Here is a 22294-nt window from a genome sequence, read left to right as displayed (position 1 = left end):
AGTTATTGCCAAGAAGGGAAGGAGACATGGGGATCTGAGGTTCCCTTTGCTTGAATGTCTTATCCTCTACCGCCTCACCTTGTTGGTACCTCCCTCCCTGGATCTCTGAGCCAGCAGCCAGGAGGACCTGACCCAGCAGTTCTTTTACTGGCCCCTCTGTAGGGTCTTGCTGCCAGGGGACAGGGATGCTTTCCAGCCTGCAGCAACAGAACACTTGACCTTAAAAGTCTTTTCTGGTCTTTGGATTAGAAAAGGCTTACGTTAGCATAACTTAAGAGCCACCTCAGAGACTTGAACCCTACTAAGTGACTGACCACTGTTTAGAGTGTCTAGTACCTGATGTTCGTTTATTCCCATCTTGTGTCTGTGGCACAAGTCAACCAGTTTTGATTTATGCCCAGGGCTGTCCCACAGAACTAGACCGATTGTCTGTATCTGGCCCAAGGGCGCCTCTCACCGATCTTAATAGTATACCCCTGTGCCCTTTCACCTCCCTATGGGTTCTTGGTGTGATGGGGCTGAAATACTGCCCATAGTCCACCATAGTCCTGGCAGCTCTGAAGCCAACCTTAGCATCTAAGCATCTGTCTTAAATTCCCTGGAAAAAACTTCTGCAGGAAATGAAGCTTCCCTGTTCCCTTCCTTTCTGGTCACCGTTACCCTTTTCCCAGTTAGGCAGCAATGAGGGAGGACCCAGCCAAGCTACAAGGAATTCTGTGAATGGAAGGCAGCAGGATTAGCTTCTGCTTGGGCTCGAGCAGCGTAGAATCTCAAGGCACATCGCTCTAGAATGTGTTTAATTTTGTCTTTTTTTTTCCTTAAGTGTTTTTAAAGAGCTCCATATATTTGAACTGTTCGTCATGTGACAAATTAAGTAGCCTTTGGGCTCATGTCCTGGGTTTTGACTCTTGATGAGTTACTCTGGGCCAGCATTTAGTCCTTGAGAGTTGGCGCCCTTTATTTTAGCTGTGACTTAGGCCTCAGGAGTCAGGCATCTGGATGGCTATGGCCTCAGGCTGCGGTAAGGGGAACGCTTCTGGAGTGCGTCACAAAGCTCCCTGCTTTAAAGGATGACATCTATGGCCTTGGTCCTGGGGACGCCCTGCCTGGGGCAGTGGACATCCTGACGGTTAATTGGGCTCCCGACAGTGGCATCGGTTTCTCTTCCATCAGAACTCCCCACAGCTGTAGGCCACTGCCAGTGGAGTAGACGAGATGAGGAAGGAGGGTGGGCTGCCTCCATTTTGCCTTGTTTGTTAGTTTGCCTGGGTCTCTGAGGAAGGAGGGGTCCCGCCTCCGCACCTCATCCCATTCCTTCAGTGACTCAGAGTCTCAGAAGGAAACTCTGGCTCCTGGGGCCATTTCCTAATGGTACTGTAAGCCAAGCAGCTTTGCTTGCAAGCCCACCCTTGTTTCCAAGCCTACTCCTTTCCCCTGAGCTCAGGGATAGGGATGGGCATTTTCCTCTGCTTGTGTCCGAAAGGAAGGAACATCTTTCTATGGCTCACAAAAACTAAAGGAGAAGTGAGGAAACAGGAAGAAGTATGGTGGGGGCTGGGGTAGAGTCCCCTGGAGCCAAGCCCACCCCGCTAACAGAGCTGCCCAGGGCCAGTCACAACTGGCCCGTGATGCTGAACTTGAAAGCTTTTTTTTGTTTGCTTGTTTTTTGGTTTTTTGTTTTTGGCTCCTCCAAGATGATATAGGTACATGAAGTTTAGGTTAAAGGGGTGGGGTTGGGGCACTCTTTATTTTTATTTTTGTATTGTGTGTGTCACAAATTACTCTGTTCATCGTTTGCTTTTTGCACTGTTTGTTCCCCTGCCTATATTTTGAGCTAGTGCTAGGACCAGGCGGCTACGCTGTAGGGAGTCTATCTAGGGTCGGGGAGGTGATGAGGGATGCCACTTAGGCCTGGAGAAAGGGAGATATGGGCTCTTCTCCTGGATCCATGCTCTCCTAGGTTTTTAGATTTCCCTGACCCCAGCTGGCCAAAGCCAAGAGCAGATGGCCAAGATGAAACTCCTTTTTCGGTTCAGTTTCTGGGTGGACTACACAAAGATGTCTTCTGGGGATGGGTTGAGAGTGTGAGCCTAGCTCTGATTTGGGTCAGGGGCCAGCTGGCCATTTTGGGTTTTACTCATGCTGGCTGAAACGTTGTGCCAGGAAATAATCTGTGGGACACATGTCCCCTAAACCAGATCCATTTTCCCATAAAGTCTCCGCTATGGAGGAGAAGCTGCTCAGTGGATATCTTGAATTCTGGTGACTTGAAAGATGGTTATCTTCAAGTGTCAGTGGTGTCAGACTCCCAGGGGGGCCATAGGGCCTGCAGGGCCACTGGCTGGTTTGAGAGTGTGACCTTGTTCTCTTTTTCCCGCTGTTTGTGTAAGAGATACTGGCCTGAAATTGGGGGATCACATTAGAGGTCAATTAAGCTTTGAAGAGATGAGGTGAAGTTTAAGTTTACCTCCCCCTTTCTGTGCCTGGAAACTGTTTAATCCAGTTTCAGAATTGTGTTTTGACTTCTTTATCTTTTTGGAGAAGCTTCTGTTTTAAGGAATTTCTCTTCCTTCTTATCCTGCCTCTGCTTTCTCCTGAGAAGGCCTGGCCATGGCTTCTAGAATCTCAGTTGAACTCCAGAAAACAACAGCAGTATTTTCCCTTTCCTAGCAGATAGACTCCTTTGTCTAGAAATTGGCTCACCTTGGGAAGCCCAGGGAAAGAGTCCACAAGTTCTCTACCCTCCCTGGAGATTGGGGCAGGACCCACCCCGGTCAGCACAGTGCCTTTTCCTCTCCTGCTCTGAGCCAGGGTGGGCATTCCCTCTAGATTCAGGTCTGGGCAGGGGTCTTACAGTCCCTGCTGTGGGGCTGCTTCCCCATCCCTCCCCCCTTACCCTTTGCTGGCCGGCTCTGACCTAATTCAAGTGTCTTCTTGCCTCGAGGAGCCTTAATGGCATCAAGTGGCAACATGTAATACTGTCCTCCATGTCTCTCCAAAGGACCTAGGAGAGCAGGTGAGCTTTCCAAAGTGAAAGACTAACAGATGCTCCTGTTCAGAAAGAGGGAAGGAGGAGATGCTTTGGGCCTCCTCCTGCTGTGGCCCTAGGGAAGGAGCCTGGGGTAAGGCTAAGTGGTAGTGCAGAAGCAGAACCAGAAACACCTGGGATGTGTTCAAAACTCTTAGAAGAAGTCTGCTTCTCTTCTGTGGAAAGATCTAATTAGGGTTCAGAGAGCTCTAAGAAAATTGCAAAGAAGCCTTAATGTTCATGCTTCAGAGAGATCAGAGTAATTTTTCCCTATTTGTCCGAGCTCGGACTCTTTCTGTATTTAGACCTCTCCTGGGGCAAGAGGGCTAGATTTCCTCATTTTATTAGGAGACCAGATTGGCATCAGTGGGTCAGCTGCCCAGCTAGGGCGGGTTTCTTTGTACATGGGTGGCTTGCTGCCGATCTAGTTTGTCCTTCCCCAGCTGCCTTTTGGCTCGCCTGCCTTTGGTTGCCAAATCATTTTGATAAGAGCAGATGATTTGGGGACTGGCTGGGTTGGCAGGAAAAGAGCAGAATAGATCTCTTGGGACAGTCCACTCCCCCTCACCTCCCCCCCACCGCCCCCCAGGAGTATAAAAACAAGGAGCCAGGATTGTGCTGGTAGCCGGGGAAACAGTAGTCCCGTTCGAGTTGGCAGGGAGGGCCCTGGCACCTCAAACATCCAGGCAGGCTTGTGAGATGGGGGCACGTAGCACTAGGAGAAGCCGAACTTCATTCTCACCTCTATTTTGAGCTTCAGTGCGTTATTTCAGTATGAGGGAAAACAACAACAAACTGAAGTGTGCTTTCCGTCCTTTTAAAGGACAACTGTCGGGAAAGGAGAGCGGAGTTGCCAGGTGGGAGGGGAGAACTGGCAGGGAGATCTTCACGGCAAACCAGGAATGAGGCGTTTTTGATTCTTCTCTTCCCTGGTGTGTCATGATCCGGGGAATGAAAAGAAATTTGACCCTGGATTAGTCCCCTCCTTGGATTTTCCTTCTGCCATGTTCTCATGCACTAGGACCAGCTGCCATTCTGAGCTCAGAGCAGCCTCTTCAATCATTACTGACCTAAGCTGACTTGTCAGGAAACCCATCCCGCCCCTCCAGATCGGGCCTGGTTGCTCTGTTCTGTACCAAGTACTGGAGAATAGTGTCAAGTTCTTAGTAGCCCTGGTAGCTCCTAGATTCCCATCTTCTCCCTGCGGAGGTCAAACCAGCTCTTCATCTGTAGCCACAACATGCATTTGCAGCAGCACAGTGAGCTGTGACTGAGGGGCTTTGAACCTGGCTGGCCCGGGAAAGCAGTAGGGGTGGATAGAGCTGTCTTTCCTTCTGGGCTTTCTCCATCTGTCCCTACCCTTTACATGCCCCACCCTACTCCCACCAAAAAGTAAAAAAATCAGGATGTTTTTCACTGTCCATTGCTTTGTGTTTTAATAAACAATTTGCAGTGACACTGTTGAGATTGAGTTTGAACTTGATTGCAAAGAGATGAAGTGATGGGGTGGGAAAGGGGAGACCCAGGGGCTCACTTGGCTGCAAAGGGCTCTTCCTGTGACAAGACTAGGGGCTTTTGCCCATTTGGTTAAGGGAATGAAGTTCTGTAAAACTGCCTGGCCATTTCAGCCAGCAGTGCATTCAGGGAAAAATAAACAGTTGTTTTGTTTTCCACTTTCACTGCTACACCAGGACATGACTGTCTCCCTCCCAGTGCACATTTTTCCCTCAGCTTCCGTGACAGCCTGTGGACAGATCAAGCCCTGGGACAGGTTTCTCTCACTCTCTCTCTCTCTTTTTTTTTTTTTTTTTTGAGAGAGCGAGAGCGTATGCTGTGGGGTTGGAGTGGGGAGTGAACAGTGAGAGAGGGAGAGAATCTTGAGCAGGCTTGGCGTGGGCTCAACGCAGGGTTCAGTCTCACAACCTTGAGATCATAACCTGAGCCAAAATCAAGAGTCAGATGCTTAACCAGCTGAGCCACCCACGTACCCTAACTGCATTCTCTTTTTCTAGTGTGTTGTCAGTGTTGAGTGTTGAGTATACATTGGGAAGGGGCAGAAGGACCAAAGGATGTTTTTCCTGTAATTTATCCACCTCGTTTTACAGCTGAGGAACATGAAACTTAAAAACTTAAGTAACTTTCCGCAGGCTAGTCCGTAAACAGTCAAGGCAGGCTTCAAACTCTGCCTGCCTGCCTGCAAAGCCTCTGTTCTTTCTAAGGCTGTAAGGATAATTGTAGATATCCCTTACGGGATATGAAATGGACGAGGCACAATGCCAAACACTTACACAGATGTTAACGCCTGTTTAATCTTCAACACACCAGTTGGTATGAGCCTTTCATAGGTGAAGTGCCTTGCCCAAGGCCATACAGCCCGCAAAAGACAGAGCTGGGATTTTACACCCAGACTCTGGCTCCTGATCATTACTCCCTTACTACTCTCATTACCTCTGCTTACCGCACAGTGCTACGAGACTGGCTCCAGGCTCTAGAACGTACCTGCTAAATTTCCTCAGCAGCTGTAGAGGCTGCTGGTATGAAGAGAAGGCGGGAGAGTTTGGCCTTAAAGGGCAGAATTCAAGAATTCTGAGGCCAGTGTTGGTGGAGTCTGTTCTCAGGGCCCAAATAAACCAGGAGGCCCATGGAACCTCTTTCTTAGCTCGAGCCCACCCATAACTAGAGTTCTTTACTAATTCAGACCTAGCTGTTACTATTTCAAGCAGTTTTCCATGAGCTGCCAAATGGGGGAAGAGACCTGAAGAAGCCTTGCTCTAGGGAGTTCCAGGAGGAAAACTGTCTGACAGAAGATCTTGGGCCAAGTGCTGGGGGGTTGGGTTAAACCACTCCTTGGGTCCAGATCTTAATCTCGCTAAGGAAATCAGGCTCCCGGTGGGCTGGAGCTGGTGTGCCGGACCTTTCTCCGTATTTAGTACCCCGCCCTCCTCCACCTTTTATAGAGGAAGAGAGAGGAGTTTTCCCCACATTTACTGGAAAGCTTGTTGCTTTTAGTGGTGAGGGGTCAAGGCGGAGAGGAGGTGGAGCCAGGAGGTTCTGGAGCAGGATTGCCTCCGCTCTCTAGCAACCTGAGATGCCAGGCACCTCACTGCAGGACTCGGGCCCAAGAGCCATAGTTTTGTGTGTTGCTGCCCACGCGTATGTTAGTAAAAAATAACCCCACTCTTTTCTGCTTGGCCTTGTGCTCAGACTTGCTCTCTAGGTTTCTTGCTGTTGCCACTGGAGTCCATGTGTCACTTTCTCAAGCCTGGTCCCCAGCTCGTTTCTCCTCAGCTCTTTCCAGTCAACATGCTCTCCCGTCCAGCTCCGTGTCTTCGTGCCCTCCGCAGAGGGGTCCTGCAGAAAGGCCACTGAAATAGGTTGGCAGAGTGACCGTTCATGAGACATACTTCCTGACACCAGCATCGTGCTTTTCGTTGCAGTTTTTTGTCTCTTCACTACAGCCCTCGGGGAGACGTGTGACTAGCTCCACTAACAAAGGAGGGGAAAGGAAGGCTCAGAGGGAATGGATGACCCATGCAAAGTCCTACAGCTGGTCAGTAGCTGAGTGAGGACTGACTGGGACTGTCGAACTTCTCGCTGCCATGGGCTGTCCCTTAAAAAGAATTGTTTGAAGGAAGGTAATTAATGATGCCAGGTGATGGTTATGTGGAGGTTTATCATATCATTCCTTCTCTGGAAAAGAAAGTAACCCTTTAAGACTTAGTGAGATAGGAAGTGCAGAAATATTTTTTTTTTAAGTTACATGGGGTGCAAAATGTGAAAATTCCATCATTCTCATATCTACCTGTCTAATCCCTAGAGGATAATACAGGTGACAGTCTGATGTGTATATTTCCTTTTATATGTATTTTTTTTTTTAGTTTTATTTATTTGATACAGAGATAGAGAGTACAAGTAGGCAGAGTGGCAGGCAGAGGAAGAGGGAGAAGCAGGCTCCCCGCTGAGCAGGGAGCCCGATGTGGGGCTCGATCCCAGGACCCCAAGATCATGACCCGAGCCGAAGGCAGCTACTTAACTGACTGAGCCACCCAGGTGCCCCTATATGTATTTTTTACGTATGTCCATATGCACATATTTTCACATATTGTGCACACATGCAAGTGTTTCTTCAGACTCCATTAGGGAATTACTGGGTTCAAACAGTACATGCATTTACAAATTTGAAAGTACTACCCTTCCCCAAGGCTCCATGAATTTTTACTCACCAATCTTGCACTGTATGACTTGGGAATAGGCCAGATACCCTTTTTGGAAACAGGTGGGATATAAGTAATAAATTAATGCTTTGTAAAAACAACCCTCAGCTAGAGAGAGTGGTGACTTGGATACTGGGAAATTACCAGCTCTCAGTCCCAGACCACATGGCCAGCCTGCAGCCCCAGCCTGACCCACTGACTTGAGACATGGCACCTTTAGGAGGCAGTAGGAAGGAGGACTGAATTTCCCTGTCTTGCCAGAAAAAAGCCCTCTGATGTCTTGCTTACCTTGGCTGCATCAGCTCCAGGCCCCACCTGCCTGGCCTGATCTGAGGCAAACTGCCTAGTTACCCTGGGGCTGCCCTGGAAAACAGCCACTGTCACACATTTTACAGTGAGGAAAACAGCCAGCTGAAGGAGAGGGACTTGCAGAGCTGCAGTGAAAGGAAGGCCATTCTTGCCACTCCAGTCTTCACCCGTCTAGCCCAGGGAAACCTTGGGGTTACTATTTAATGCAGTAGGTCTCGGTTGTCCTCTCTCCCCCCAATATAGCTTTAGTTTATGTCCTTCCCAAAATTTTGTTATAAGAGCCTTTTGATACAGTGCAGTAAGATTTGGTGAAGAGAAGCAGAGTTTATAGCCCTTGTTTTTCCTGCTCCTTCCATATATGTATAATATATAAAATACATAACGCTATATTATTATATATATTATATATATAATACATATACTATATTATATATATTATTTTTGTGTGTCTTTTCTGAAGACAGCCTTTTCCTTTTTTCTTTTTTAGCCTTTTCCTTTTAATCACAGTTCATAGGTGGCGACTGGAGAGAGTACAGGCCCTAACTCCCTTATATGGCAGGGTTTTTGTTTTTTTTTTTTTAAAGATTTTAAAATTTATTTCACAGAGAGAGACAGTCAGAGAGGGAACACAAGCAGGGGGAACAGGAGAGGGAGAAGCAGGCTTCCCGCTGAGCAGGGAGCCCGATTCGGGGCTTGATCCCAAGACTCCGGTCATGACCCGAGCTGAAGGCAGACGCTTAACGACTGAGCCACCCAGGCGCCCCTCTATGACACTTTTTATTTAACTTTCTTTTGAAAAGAAAAGAAGTGATCAAGTGTTAAGTTGCTTTAAAATTTTTAAGAGACGATAAGGCTACTTTGGCTTAGCATTTTCTTCCAGAGATCCTAAGATATTTTTTTAATATACCAGTAACCCATGATCATATGCCTGCTGTGATAAAACAGAACATAAGTAGCTCTCGTGTCAAAAGTGAATACATTCCCATTTTATTTATTTTTATTTTTCTTTAAAGATTTTATTTATTTATTTGACAGAGATCACAAGTAGGCAGAGTAGCAGGCAGAGAGAGAGGAAGAAGCAGGCTCCCCACTGAGCGGAGAGCCTGATGTGGGGCTCAATCCCAGGACCCTGGGACCATGACCTGAGCCAAAGGCAGAGGCTTAACCCTCTGAGCCACCCAGGTGCCCCGCATTCACATTTTAGTTCCTTCTAATGCTCTCCTCCTCAGAGGGAACTGGTTAACACTTTAGTGCATTTCCAGAATTTTTCCTTTGCAGTTACAAATATAAATCCGTATATCCATGTCCTTTTTATTTTAAACAAATGGGATTCTGTGCCTTGTTCCCCCCCCCCCCACTTAATATATCTTTAAGCTCCCTATACTGGCATAGATGGATCTCATTCTTTTTAACAGCTGCATAACCTGAATGAATGCAACTGTAATTTATTGTAATTTTTCAGTGTTAACATGTGGCTCTGTGGTAAACATTTTTGTGCAAAAGGATCTGAAATTGCAGGTAAGGGGGGGGGGTAATACATTTGTTATCATCCCTAGAAATGAAAGTGGGGATCCAGGTAACTAGTCCTAGTGTTCTGAGAACAAAGTTTTAGTGAGCAAGTGAGTGTGGGAAATGGCTGCAAGCTGAGCCTCCCTCCTAGTGATTCACAATTAAGTAGCATATTAAAAGTTTTAGAAATTCTTCAGTAACCACTCACTGATTAGTGGTTTAAAAAGAATTGTTTGCAAAGGGAAGAACTTTAATTCTTTGTACACATCTATTAAAATTTTCCTGAACTGGGCTCCCGGGTGGCTCAGTCAGTTAAGGGTCTGCCTTTGGCTCTGGTCATGATCACAGGGTCCTGGGATTGAGTCCGCATGGTGGGGAGGGCTCCTGCTCAGCGGGAAGTCTGCTTCTCCCTCTACCCCTCCCCCTGCTCGTGATCTCTCATTCTCTCAAATAAATAAAATCCTTATAAATAAATAAAAATTTTCCTGAACGGTTTGGTAAATGCCACCCAGTGGTAATCTCTCAAAGATAGGGCAGCATTTAGATAGGAACTTGGCCACACACTGTTCCATCAGGCTGGGCAGCCCTGGGTGGAGTCAGGTTTGGATTTTGTCCAGGAACCAAGCTAGGCCTGTCAGCCCCTCCCAAGCCCCTTACATAAAGTGAGAGGGACTCAGGGAGGCCCGGCATAAACCAAGTCTTTAAGCTGATCTCGGGAGAAAGGGGTAGAGTTTTACTCTGATCAGTGGCTGAGAGGTGATACCTGACCTAGCAGATGCAGTACAACATTTGGACCCAGGTCTCTAACACAGAAGATTGTTGACCCAGAATCTCTAGAGATGGAGCTACTTGGGGTGTGAGAGGGCAGCCTGAACCCACCCTCCATCCGCCTGCCCAACCCCCTGGTCCACCACCTCCACTTAGTGAAATTGTGATTAACTTCCAGGGTTGTGTGCAGATGTTACCTCTGTGAAGCCTCTACCATGGGGCCAGACCACTCCTGTGTGTTCTGCACCATTGCTGTACCTCTGTTAGAGCAGTTAGCAGTCTGGTTCCTCTTCTAGTTCATTCATGCTGGGCTGGTCAAGAGGAGTGTCCACATAGTGAGTTATGTACTTCACAGTCTTCCCCAACAAAGGGCTAGCTCCTTCATAGCGGGGCTTTCCTTCACTCACTCAGTCAGTCCTACTGAGCACCAACTGTGTCAGATATGAACTCTACGGCCAGAATACAATAGTGAATAAAGTGGACCTGATCCCAATCCTGGTTCGTATTCTATTTCTTGTAGTCTAGCCTGATGTCTAGCTCAAAGCTTGACACAGTAGGGTTTAGAAATGGAAATCTAATCTAAATCTAACAAGCACTTGTTTTAACTTCTGTGCTAAAGATCAGAAAACATTTCCTCAAGATGCCTTGTCTAGTTTACATGACAGAAAGTCATTTGACTGTATGAAATATTTAAAAGACATTTGGGGTGATCTTGGGGGTTCTGATGGAGTCTGATGGGTTGGCACCCCCGGCCACTAGGGCTCACCTGGCGGAGACCGAGAGGGCAGAGCAGGCGGCTGGCCCCTGCCCACAGGCCCCGCCCCCGCCCCCGCCCCGCCCCCGCTCTCCATAGTTACGGCGCTGCGGAGGCGGCGGCCATCTTGGCGGCGGAGAGATGAGCGGGTCGAACCCCAAGGCTGCGGCCGCGGGGTCGGCGGCTGGGTCTGGGGGGCTGGTGACCGGCAAGGAAGAGAAGAAGAAGACTGGGGGCGGCGTCCTGAACCGACTCAAGGCGCGGCGGCAGGCGCCTCACCACGCGGCAGAGGACGGCATCGGGGCGGCGGTCACGGAGCAGGAGCTGTTGGCTCTCGACACCATCCGGCCCGAGCACGTCCTTCGCCTCAGCCGGGTCACCGAGAGTGAGTGCCGGCCGGACCGCGTCCTACCCTCGCACCGGGCCCCGGGCCCCTTGTTTTCAGCGGAGGCGGCCGCTCGCCACCTGACCGGCCCGGGGGACCACCCAGGCCCCCTCAGCCGGCCAGGCCGCGTCGCCCGGCTCTCAGCCGGGCCAGCTCTGTGCGCCCCACTCTTACCCAGACCTGGTTGGAAAGGGGTTCGCCTTGAGCTGGACCGCGCTCCCCTGTGTCCGGCCACGCCAGGCTCCTCATGGGCGGGCCCCAGCTGGGCCTCCAGGCCGGGCCGTTCTCCTCCTAAGCTGGATCCCTTTGGGTAGGGAGCCCCCTTAGCTTAACCGGAACCTCCTGAACCTGGTTAAGTGAGACCGCAGCCCCCTCGTCCTGGGAGACCCACAGGTACCAGTGAACTTCCTGCTCAGCCAGGCTCCCTCAGCCTGCCCACTCCCAGCCTGTGCAGTCTCTGCCCGCCCAGACCTCTACCTGCTTTCTCTGCCTTTCCCTCCACCCTGTCCCCTGACAGGCCCCTCTCCAGCCTTCCTTGGCCCCCTTACTCCTTTGGTCCCGAGCCTTGCCCCTTTGTGTGCCGGGAGGGGGCCTTTCCTTCCTCCAACATATTGCCATGGCATTTCGTGCAAATCGAAAACTGCCACATTAGAAAATATGTAATAAAGTTTCAGTTTATGTATCCAGTCCAAAATGTGACTCCGGCTTTTGACACCTGTTCTAGTAAATTAAGAACGTGTCAGGGTTTAAGAAATGCATTTCTTGCTTGAAATGCAACCATCCCACAGGTTTTCATTGATAATAAGGAAGGCTGGGAAGAAATACATTGCCCACTCCTTGTCTTGGCTCTCCTCCCTATTCGTGTTCTCTCCCAAGCCAACCCCGACTTGCCGCCCTTTTCCTTGCTGCCATTTCCCCCTTCCCTGGTTAGACCCAGCTTGCATTAGCTGTCTGGGTGGGGGGCGGTGGGGGGCTGCTGCTCAGGTGTACCTCAGGGAGCAGCTCCCGTGATTTGGCCTGTCCTTTGCATGCCTGAGTCAGCTTTAGAAGGTCTTGCTAATCAGTTTATTGAAACATTGTGAAAACGCTACTTCTGTTCTGTCCTCGTTTTCATTTGGGGCTCTGAAGGTCGGGAAGTGCTCAGCACCTCAGCATTCTAGCCTCCTGCTTTCTCCTGATACCAAGGGTGAATCGGGCCATTCTAATGCCTGGCCCTAAGCCGCATTCTCAGTGGGCACTCAGGTGTAGGAGCCTGGGGTTGGTGCTTTTGCTCAGACTCACCCCAGAAGCCTACTGGAGAAAGCCACAGGTCAGAGTCGGTGACCTCTGGATTTTGTTCATGTCTGTTCCATTCAACCAGTTATTTATTGAATACCCTCGAAAGGTGCAGAACCCATCTCAGTCGTTTTAGGATTTATAGATAATCAGCGGCTTTCAAGTTTGCCATATTACTGGAGAGACAGCTTGTAAAATGTGGAACAGCTAACGCAAGCGAACAATGTAAGAAAAAGTGCTCAAATGAGTTGTGGAGAAGATGCTATCAGGAGTTGTCTTAGAAAGAAATCGGGGAAGTTTCCTATGATGGGTACCATATTGATAAGCTGCTCAGGTTGTCACGGGCTCTACTGCACTTTGGCCCAGTGCCCTCCCAGCAGATCTGCCCTGTCACCCGTGTAGGTATGGTCCACTGCCTGATTTTGTGCAATCCACAGGCTAAGAATGGTTTTTACATTTTTAAATAGTAGAGGGGGAGAAAAGATCTCGGCACACGTGGTTATATGCAATTTATATTTCAGCTTCTGTAAATAGTTTTATTGGACTACAGCCATACTCATTTATTTGCAGGTTGCCTGCAACTGCTTTTTGCTACAGTGACAGAGTTGAGTGCTTGTGACTGAGACGGTGTGGCCCCAAGGTCTAAATTATTTATGATGAGGCCCTTTACAGAAAACTTTGCTGATATCTGCTGTGCAATACTCACGGCTGGCAGACAGGCACTATATTGGCCATTAGATCAGCATAAATGTTTTAAAATGGATTTGTAAAAAAATTCTGTCCTGTTGTGACATCAAGTTAATAGATCATGGAAGCTTTGTAGGCCATTTTTGGGGGTGTTTAACTTCCCTGTCTCTAAAAGTGTTATGATAATCTTTCATCCCATCCAAATCCATGCTCTTTCTTTTCTTTCTTCAGTCCCCTTACTCTCGTCACACAACTTTTGCTAATAACATAAGAGGAAGTTTTGGGGTGTATTTTAAGTGAATTGTGTAAGAAGAAAAACCCTGAGTTTCCTTCAAAACTTAAGAAAGAAGGAGATGTTAGTTTTGGAGGGTTATTTAACAGCGTTTGTCTCTTATTTTCAGATTATTTATGTAAGCCCGAAGATAACATCTACAGTATTGATTTCACTCGTTTCAAAATTCGGGACTTGGAGACCGGGACAGTGCTCTTTGAGATTGCCAAACCCTGTGTTTCAGGTAGGCCTCAGTATGGTCACCCCCACCCTTGAGAATGTCTCCGAGGCTCTCGGCTTCTGTCTGTGAGAGCCGTTGCGTCCGGCGGCTTGGACTTCAGCATGTCCGCTGCCGGGCCTCCTCCTAAAGGCTGGCCTGTCGGCCCTGCTGATCAGAAGCACTGAGAGGCTGGTATTTGTTGAGTATGTACCCTCTGCTGGTTGTACACGTGTTTCTGTTTGCATCGGGCTCTCTAATCCTCCCATTTCTGGGAGGAGCTATTTTTCCCATTTTATAGGTAAGGAAACTGAGGCCCAGAATTTCCAAGTGACTTTCCTAAGGTCCTGTGCTTGCTCATCTTACCATGTTGCCTCCACTTAGGAAAGGAAACATTGGAATTAAAGTAGAAAGAGGAAAGATTCCCCTGAACCTTGGTTCCTGGGGATGCTGGAAGGGTGGATATTGAGAGTCCCAGGCCCGGCTCCCTGTCTTCTCCATTGCTTTCCTCCTATTTTTCTGTAAGTCCTAGTTTGGGTTTTAATCTTCACCATTTTCTGGATGAATAGAAAGCCCAGACCTATGAACTACTTGGGATTCCTTAAATTAGCTTTGAATAGATGCTTCTGGTGCTTGTGATGTAGCCCCAGGGTGACTCATTCAGGGCCAGGGGACCTCATGTCTGTCTTGGAGCTCATCACTGGAGACGGAGCACCCTCTGGCGTTCGTTGTTAGAACACCAGCACGGATGACTCCAGAGTATTCACCAAAGTCTGTATTCATAATTTTTTTTGCGAAGCTCTTCTCATCTGATTTGCTACTCAGAAAGAGCCTGTAAATTTGGTGAGGCAGGTATTAGTATCCTGCGTGGGTCGAAAGGCTTTCCTGAGAAGTCTCAGCTCAGGTTCATTGTACAGCCAAGGCTACAGCCCCAGCCCCATCCGACATCCTTTATGCTCTCATAATCTAGAGCTGACCGAGGCACCCCGCGACTCCAGCTGGTGAGGACTTAGCTGGTGTTGGGAGGATCAGGGCCAGCCAGCTTCGTTCTGGTGATGTGGCGTTCACATCTCTGGGTGACACGTCCCAGCACTTCGGACATTTCAAGGATCCCAGGGCCACTTCAGGTGTGTAGACTCGGATTAGACGGGGCCCGTAGTAGTCATTTCAGTACAAAATTGAACTGTCTCAAGAAGGTCAGCTGCATATCCTTGATTTTCAACTTTTCCAGTCTTTACCTTTAAGAACTTGATTCACTTAGAGTATGCTCCCACCGAATTGTAACCTCCTGCTGCACTCGTTCTGAGGAGTTTGAATCCCTGAGAAGATTTGGTCTGATTCTCTTTGAATCGCACTGTTGGAACGAGGACGCTCCAGGGGCTGGCTCTAAACCCCTGCTTGGTGTTGCCCATATGCTTTTGGGGTTGTCGTAGGCAACCACGTTCAACCTATACCTGGAGAAAATACTTTTGCTGGACACTGGATGGCTACTAGTGGGAACTACCTTGTTTTTCACATTAGAATGGTTCTCTGGCTCATTTTACAAAAATTTTTTTCCACTTTCTGGGTTCCGGAATGGGCTAGAGTCACCGTCATTCAGGTCCCGCATTTCGGTCCATTGCCCATCAGCCTCGCTGTTTCCCAGGTAGTTGGTGTTGGACCTGGCATGGCCTGGAGTAGGCATTACGATATCCCAAGTCTGGAGGCCAGTTTCTTCCACTTAAATAACGAGAGTATTTCTAGGGGTTGTCTTTGCTGCCTGTCAGAAATTTTTGCATTCTTTGAATTGGCCTTTTGACGAGTTTCAACCTTTGTAGTCTCATTCTTCTGGTTGGCGGCTAGCACTGCCCCCTGTCACCAGCAGACCTATCTGTGTGCTGTCCACCATGCCAGGGGCCTAGCCCCTGGCTTGTATTTCAGGCTGGCTGCCTTAGGATATGGCCCAGGCCCCTAAGCTAGTAAAAGGTAAATAGTTTAGTGTTTGAGAACAAGCTTCGAATCCCTGGGTTCAAATCCCTGCTTCCTCCATTTACTATTTGGGAGACTGTGGACATATGACTTAACGTCTCTGAGCTTCTGCGTCCTGATCTGTAACATGGAGATGATGGTGACACCCCACAGTGTTGCTCTGAGGATCCTGGGAAGTGATCAGCACAAGGCCTGGTCTGTAGCAAAGGCGCAGTCGATATTGGCCGTCCTTCTGTGGGTGTTAGTACTGTCCATTGGTTGCGCTGTTGGGACCAGTGGTGCTGAGACCGTACATTCAAAACGCTGTGTGCTCTTTCAGACCAAGAGGAGGAGGAGGACGACGAAGGTGGAGATGTGGATATCAGCGCAGGACGTTTTGTCCGCTATCAGTTCACACCAGCCTTTCTCCGCCTCCGGACAGTTGGGGCAACGTGAGTACCAGTATTTCTGGAAGGGAGAACACTTGCTTGTCCACAAAGAATGTTCTCGGTTGGATTCTGGATTGGCCTTAGAGAAGGGAGGAGGGAGGAGGCCAAGCGGGGCTCACAAAGTTCTATTTTGCAGAGTGGAGTTCACAGTGGGAGACAAACCTGTGTCAAACTTCCGGATGATCGAGCGGCACTATTTCCGGGAACACTTGCTGAAAAACTTTGACTTCGATTTCGGCTTCTGCATCCCCAGCAGTAGGAACACTTGTGAACATATCTATGAGTTTCCCCAGCTTTCGGAGGATGTCAGTATGTATCCCTTGATTTCTGTACCATTCTAGATTCTTAGGGCTGGAAGGAACAAACCTTGGGGTCCTATCTGTTCCAATGTCCTCATTTGGCAGAGGAGAGAGGTGGTGACAAGACGCCTCTCTAGGTATTTGACCTCAGGCTTCTCATTCCCTAGCACTCCAGTCTAGAGTTCCAAACTCTGCCTGTATGGGAGCATCGAAGGTTTTAATAACGCAGGCTGCTATTTGCAATGACGTGGATGGAACTAGAGGGTATTATGCTGAGCGAAATAAGTCAATCAGAGAAAGACAGCTATCATATGATCTCCCTGATAAGAGGAGTTTGAAAGGCAATGTGAGGGTTTGGGGGGTAGGGAAGGAAAAAATGAAACAAGATGGGATCGGGAGGGAGACAAACCATAAGAGACTCTTCATCTCACAAAACACACTGAGGGTTGCCAGGGGAGGCAGGTAGGGAGAGGGTAGTTGGGTTATGGACATTGGGGAGGGTATGTGCTATGGTGAGTGCTATGAAGTTTGTAAGCCTGACGATTCAAAGACCTGTACCCCTGGGGCTAATAATATATTACATGTTAATAAAAAAAAAAAACAAAACAGTTGGAAATCCATTTACACGTGCTTCCAAAGGGGAAAACATTATTACTGAATCAAAAGGACTGTCTGTGGAAAAAAAAAAAAAATAATGGAGGCTGTTTGCTTTAGGTGCGTGCTGCGGGAAAGGGGGTGACTGAGGGAGAGGAGGGGAGGCCCCTGACCATCCCTGGGCCTAGGGTTAGCTGGAGCAACTCTCCAAGCCTCTGGTTTTTCACTGTGTTCTGGTCATTCGCTCCTGCCCGGCACTCTTTGTTTGCCCTCCCCTTCCTGCTTCGTCAGAGGGAGAAGTGAAGCCAGGCGCTAACTAGAATCAGAGGGTTTCCTCATCCTCTGCTGTCAGAATAGATCTGCAGGAAATGGGGAATTACTACGGAGTGTGGAGCAGCAGGAGTGGCCGGATGGAAGCCGTGTCTTAGGAAGAGTAATCCTGTAGTTCTGGGGAGGAAAAACTGGGGAGGCACCAGAGTGAGAAGCTGAAGAAAGGGAAGAGGTGGACTCATGGAGAGAAAGAACAGGCTAATTTATCATTCCTGTGACGGGTGGAGCGCTCTCAGCGTTCTCCTTGGTAACCATCGAAAATGGCTGCAGAACAACGAGAATGTGAGCAGGATCCTGTGACTAGTGGGGGGAGTTTGGCTGAGTTATAGGGAAGGATCCACGTACACTGACTGGTTTTCTCAGAATCCCAGATCCTTAAAACGGTTACATTCCAAGAACCAGAATATTCTTCACTCACATTGACGGTGCTGTTTCCAGATAAAACACGGATTGCCGACGTGGGGCCGGCTGTTCATGACTGCAGCTGACCCTGCTCCCCACACTGGGCCAGGAGCTGTGACAGCTTGCAAGAAAGGATCGTGTATAGTGTTTCCAGTTTTTACCCAAGGCAGTAGGACTTTTCTTCTTGAAACCAAATATGCTGAAAAAGTGTGGAGGTCAATAATCTGGATATAAACCAAATAACTTCAGCCTGAGTGGGTTCAAAGGACTTTAAACAATCTGTTTCATCCTTTGAGAACTGTGGTAAACAAGCGTGTTTCCTCCAGAGGAGCCAGAATAGCACGTGATCATTAACTCGGAACGATCAGAGGTAGTGACTGTTCATTGTCTTGACTCTCTGTTATGCCTGACGAGGTCTGGCCGTTGCCTGAGCAAACAGAAGATTTAAATCTGGATCCCAAGATAAGCAGGTCTTTCGAGGGATCGTTTGTGATTTAGTACGCCGAGCCATGCCTGTGAAAAGCGCTGCACCCGTGGTCCCCCTGCACTCATGCACACCTAGGCTTCCTTTGGTTGTCAGCAGAGCCCCTGGGAAGGGGGCCCCAGGAAGCACAGCTTTTGGAATTTGGACCAGAATGTCTAGAGGTGGGGGACAGACCAAAGTACTGAATAAACAGTCTTCGGTGGTCCATGTTGGCAAAAGGGCGATCCTGTTTCCCTGGGGTTCTGACGAAGGGCCGGAGATGCCCCGGGAGTGCCACATCAGGGTTGCTTGCATCCTTACGTTGAGGTGGGTATCATGTTTCATTTGGGGGCTTCTGTGGCTCTCTGCAGCTGTCCAAGCCCGCCCCCTCTGTTCTAACCCCATTATTCTGGCAGAGTATACTCACGTGTGGAAGGCCGGCTTATGAGTTACTACTGTGGTTTTTCCCACCTGGTCCAGGGCGCGGACTCACACGTGTGTCTTTGCTGTTTCCCTTTCTCTGACTTGCAGTTCGTCTGATGATTGAAAACCCCTATGAGACCCGCTCTGACAGCTTCTACTTTGTGGACAACAAGCTGATAATGCACAACAAGGCCGACTATGCCTATAACGGAGGCCAGTGACCGCTGCAGGAGCGGACCGGGGAGGTGCTTTGCTGTGGCCCAAGGTCCTGGCGCTCGGAGGTGGTTGAACTTGCTGTTCCTCCACACACGTCTGGAGCCTGGTCCCAGGAAGCCGGGGCTGGGGTGGTGGTTTCCTGCGCTCAAGAGAGGTGCCAAGCGGTGCTGGGCTTTCTTCCCCAGTATTTTTTCTTCCCTTTTCCCTGCCCCGTAGGTCCCAGAGGTATTAGAGTAAAGAATTAGGGTCATTCTCCTGGAGTCCAGAGAAGAGAGCAAGTTTGTTTTCCTGTTGTCCTAGCCGCCTGCTGGTTGTGCTGGTGAGCCTGGGTCTCTGTGGTGTAGCTGCGTCGGGGTGAGGAGGCTCTGGCCGCCTCCCGGCTCAGCGGCTTCTCTGTAGGATCCTGGGCTCGGCGAGGAGCTGAAACCAGGCCTCTTCCAGGCGCTTCCTCCTCTCACAGTGCTGCTGTCAGCATAGTCTGACCTCAGCTTGTGTGTAGTTCTACAGCAACTGCAAAGAAAAGGGGTGGTGGAGGGGCACCAGGAGCGGGGGTGCCGGGGGCCGCTGGGGCTGCCAAACTGAAAGGTCTGTGTCGTGGCGAGGCCTACTTCTCTGTCGGACTTGCAGGATCCTCTACCAGCCCTCCTGGGGACATGCCGAGGTTTCAGCCTGGCCGTGCCTTCCTGTTGCCCATCTTGGAGGACAGAGGAGTTTGCTCTGCTTGTCCTGGCTCTAACTTCCGAGTATCTCCTGAAATAGACCGTCGGTTTTGTGCTCTTAGAACAGTAGGATCTCTTGAGGCCGCAGCAGGCCTTGTATATTGTGTTTTGGTTTTTCCCCAGTCTTCTTGTGGGGAGGTTTTATAAGAGGACCATGGTGTTCCCAGCATATGTGATGTGTGGTTAGACCGCCTGAGAGTATTAAAGAGGCTCCTGGGGCTAATCTGGCTCATGCTGGGGTCCGGGATAGTTACAGACCAGCAGCTGCTTAAAGGAGGATTTGATTTTCCCTACACAGGAGAGCCTGCAGGATTGGCTTTCGATGCAGATTTGCCTCTGAAACTCTGTAGATTTCTTATTTAGGAGGATTTTCTTGTCTGCCATTCTCCTGAAGTAATTTCTGGGACCATCCTGACAGGTCAGACCTCAGTAACGCATTTTCCGATCCTTCCTACTGCTAGCTGGGAATGCTTTCGGGTGTTTGGAAAGGGTGGACGAAGTAGCCCGAGGTGGCTCTCAGAAGGAGTTCTCAGAAAACCTTCCTCGCACTTCCTCGTGGGCTGCTTTTGTCCTCCTACCCTTCCTGGATGGCCTCTTACCGCCTCGCGCCTCCCAGTTGTCTGACTGGGGGGCTGACCCTCTGATAAGATTGTTGCTGTGGCCGGGGCTTCGCATTGAAAGGAGGGGCCCGCATGTGTGGTCCTAGTCCCTGTGAAGCATCAGAGTAGCCGAAGGGGAGCAGTCTCCCAAGGTGCTGGGGACAAAGGCCACACGGGGCCCAGGATAGAAGGGCCTGCGCTTGGCCGCAGAAGCCTCCCGTGCATTCACTAACCAGTGTTGCTCCCTCTTTGGATTCTAGAGTGTGAGTGGCCTTGAACCTGGGCCCAGTGCTGTGTCCCAGCCAGAGTCTGGGCTGTGCCAGGTGCTGGCAGCTCTCTCGCTGGGAAAACCCTTCCCCCTGTGTGCTGGCACTGGATCCAGCCACTGAGGGAGGGAAGGGACCAGGCACCCTGCGCACGCGTTCCTCATCGCCAGACCAGGTGACTCTCAGAACTGGAGTCAACTACAAATCCAGGTGCCTTACTGTGGCTCTGCCCCGCATGCTGCTGGGAAGAGCTGCATTGTCCTCCCTCCCTCCCCATCTGTGGATGGACATCGTATTGCCTCCTTCCCTGGGTCTCCCTGTGGCTCCTCTAGCCGATTTGTCTCTGCTTACTGAGCTTCAGAGTCACCCCCTCTCTGTGGGACAGTAGCCTCATTGGGAGATTTGCTACTCTTGACATTTAATTATCTAGGATGTGGTTTCCGGAGTTGTCCAGAACTCTGCTCAATAGCGTGTGTCTTGGAAATGTGTCCCAGGGCAGACCACGGTCTTGTGGACTAGTGGACCATCTCTTACATGCAGTGTTCGCCGTTGCTACGGGGAGGGCAGGGGAGGCAGGCATTCTGGCTTGAGCAGTGCTCTGTCCTCTTCCCCATTAGCTTGCCTTGGTCTCCCTGGAGACCGTCTTGAGGCCGTGTGCTCCCTCTCTGCCCAGGAGGACAGTGATATGCCCTTGGGTCCAGGAGGTCTGTCTGGTGTTCTGTACCTGGGAGTCTGGGTTCTTGTGTCTCAGTATTCAAGAAATCTCAAGAAGCATCACTGCTCTGGGGTGTTAACCAGGGTAAGTTTGGAATTCAAGCTTTTGGACCTGACCTGGGGAGAGACTTGGAAGTCCTCCTTTCTCTGAAAGTAGCTGAAGCAGTCAGAAGTTGGATCGGGAGGCCATGTTAGTAAGGAATTGGGCCTGTTGAGAGTAGTTGTCTGGGGATGCTACAGGGGGAAGGGGAAAAGTGACCTGCACGGGAGACCGTGCCTCCTGTTCAGAGCTGGCATCTGAGTGGCAGCTCCTGGAGGGCAGGTCCTGGAGGGACACGTTCCTGGCAGGCCCTCCCAGTGCCACGGGGCCGGGTGCCTGTACCTCTTCTGCCGTCCTGCTCCTGTCCCTCTGCCTTGGAATCTCCAGGAAGAGCATCTCTTTTCCTGTGGAGCCTTTGGGCTGTGATGCCCTTCTTGCTTCTCCAAAGAAGATCCCTGTTGATGTCATTTTGTCCTAAAGAGCAGACAGAAGAAATAACCAGTAAAAGTAGTTGTGGGCTAAAGTAGGCCGTCCTGTCCTTATGTGTTAGCTCAGCGGTACCTTGAGAGAAAGCAGCAATCGGGGGCCTGCAGAACTCCAGGAAGACATCTCCAGCCTTCGGGCCATCTGGTTCTCCAGCAGGGCCAGTGATTTAGGGAAGGTGGGGCTAACCGTAGACTGGTGATTCTTGAAATGGCAGTGACGGGAAATCGTCAACTTTTCCAGTTGAAGTGGAATTGGTTTCTGGGCTGGATTTAATAGGCTGTGTGTAACAGACAAGTTGGGGGAGTCTTGCCTTAGTGTGTCCTGCCATCCCCAGGAGGCTGCCAGGGTACTCTTTTTTTTCTCTGTCAAGTCACTTTGTTTTGGTGGCTCTTGTCACCATGATGGCAGTGAGGTCTGGGGACTGGAGACAGTCTGTCCCCAGAACCACAGCACGGATTCCTTGCCGGGGCCCGAGCATTCTGGATACAGAGGCTGCTGCGGTCCCTGCTCATCGTTTCTTCACATTCCATGTTACAGAACATCTGCGCCCCAAGAAGGGTCTGGTGGAGGCGGATTTAACCCCTTGTTTTACAAAGGATCATGTAAAGTCATTGAAGTTGTGAAAGTCTATTTTTTTCCCCTGTAAATCTATTTTTCACAGAATATAAGAAACGTCAATGACCGGATCTGTCCTCCCTCCTCTTTCCCCTTCACCTAAGATCTTCATTCCAGTTTGTATTGACTTTGTGTCCAGAGTAAACTAGGTGACTTATTTGTACAAAATGTTATTTTGCCACAAGAGATAGTAATAAAAGATTTTCACAGTACGTGCATCTTCTCTTGTCCTCTGGGCCCCGTGGGTTGCTGGGGGGAGCAGTTGTGAGGTGGTGATGGGCTCTGAGTTTCTTTTTCTTTTTTTTTTTTTTTTTG

At 49.7% G+C, this 22294-nt stretch overlaps 1 protein-coding gene across 1 annotated transcript; it reads left to right on the top strand.

Annotated features, from left to right (window-relative positions):
• The first annotated feature begins 10694 nt into the window (after positions 1-10694).
• On the top strand, positions 10695-19087 carry UNC119B (unc-119 lipid binding chaperone B). Its single transcript, XM_032876128.1, has 5 exons — positions 10695-10967; positions 13331-13444; positions 15705-15816; positions 15950-16122; positions 18433-19087. Exons 1-5 carry the CDS (start codon positions 10724-10726, stop codon positions 18543-18545), a joined length of 756 nt encoding a protein of 251 aa, XP_032732019.1. The 5' UTR covers positions 10695-10723; the 3' UTR covers positions 18546-19087.
• Positions 19088-22294: the final 3207 nt, after the last annotated feature.

This window comes from Lontra canadensis, unplaced genomic scaffold (genome assembly GCF_010015895.1).
Source record: "Lontra canadensis isolate GAN:19392208 unplaced genomic scaffold, GSC_riverotter_1.0 scaffold58, whole genome shotgun sequence".
In the NCBI taxonomy this organism is placed as follows: Eukaryota; Metazoa; Chordata; class Mammalia; order Carnivora; family Mustelidae; genus Lontra; species Lontra canadensis.
The sequence above is the reverse complement of the archived record's forward strand: the minus strand, read 5'-3'. Positions and strand labels throughout refer to the sequence as shown.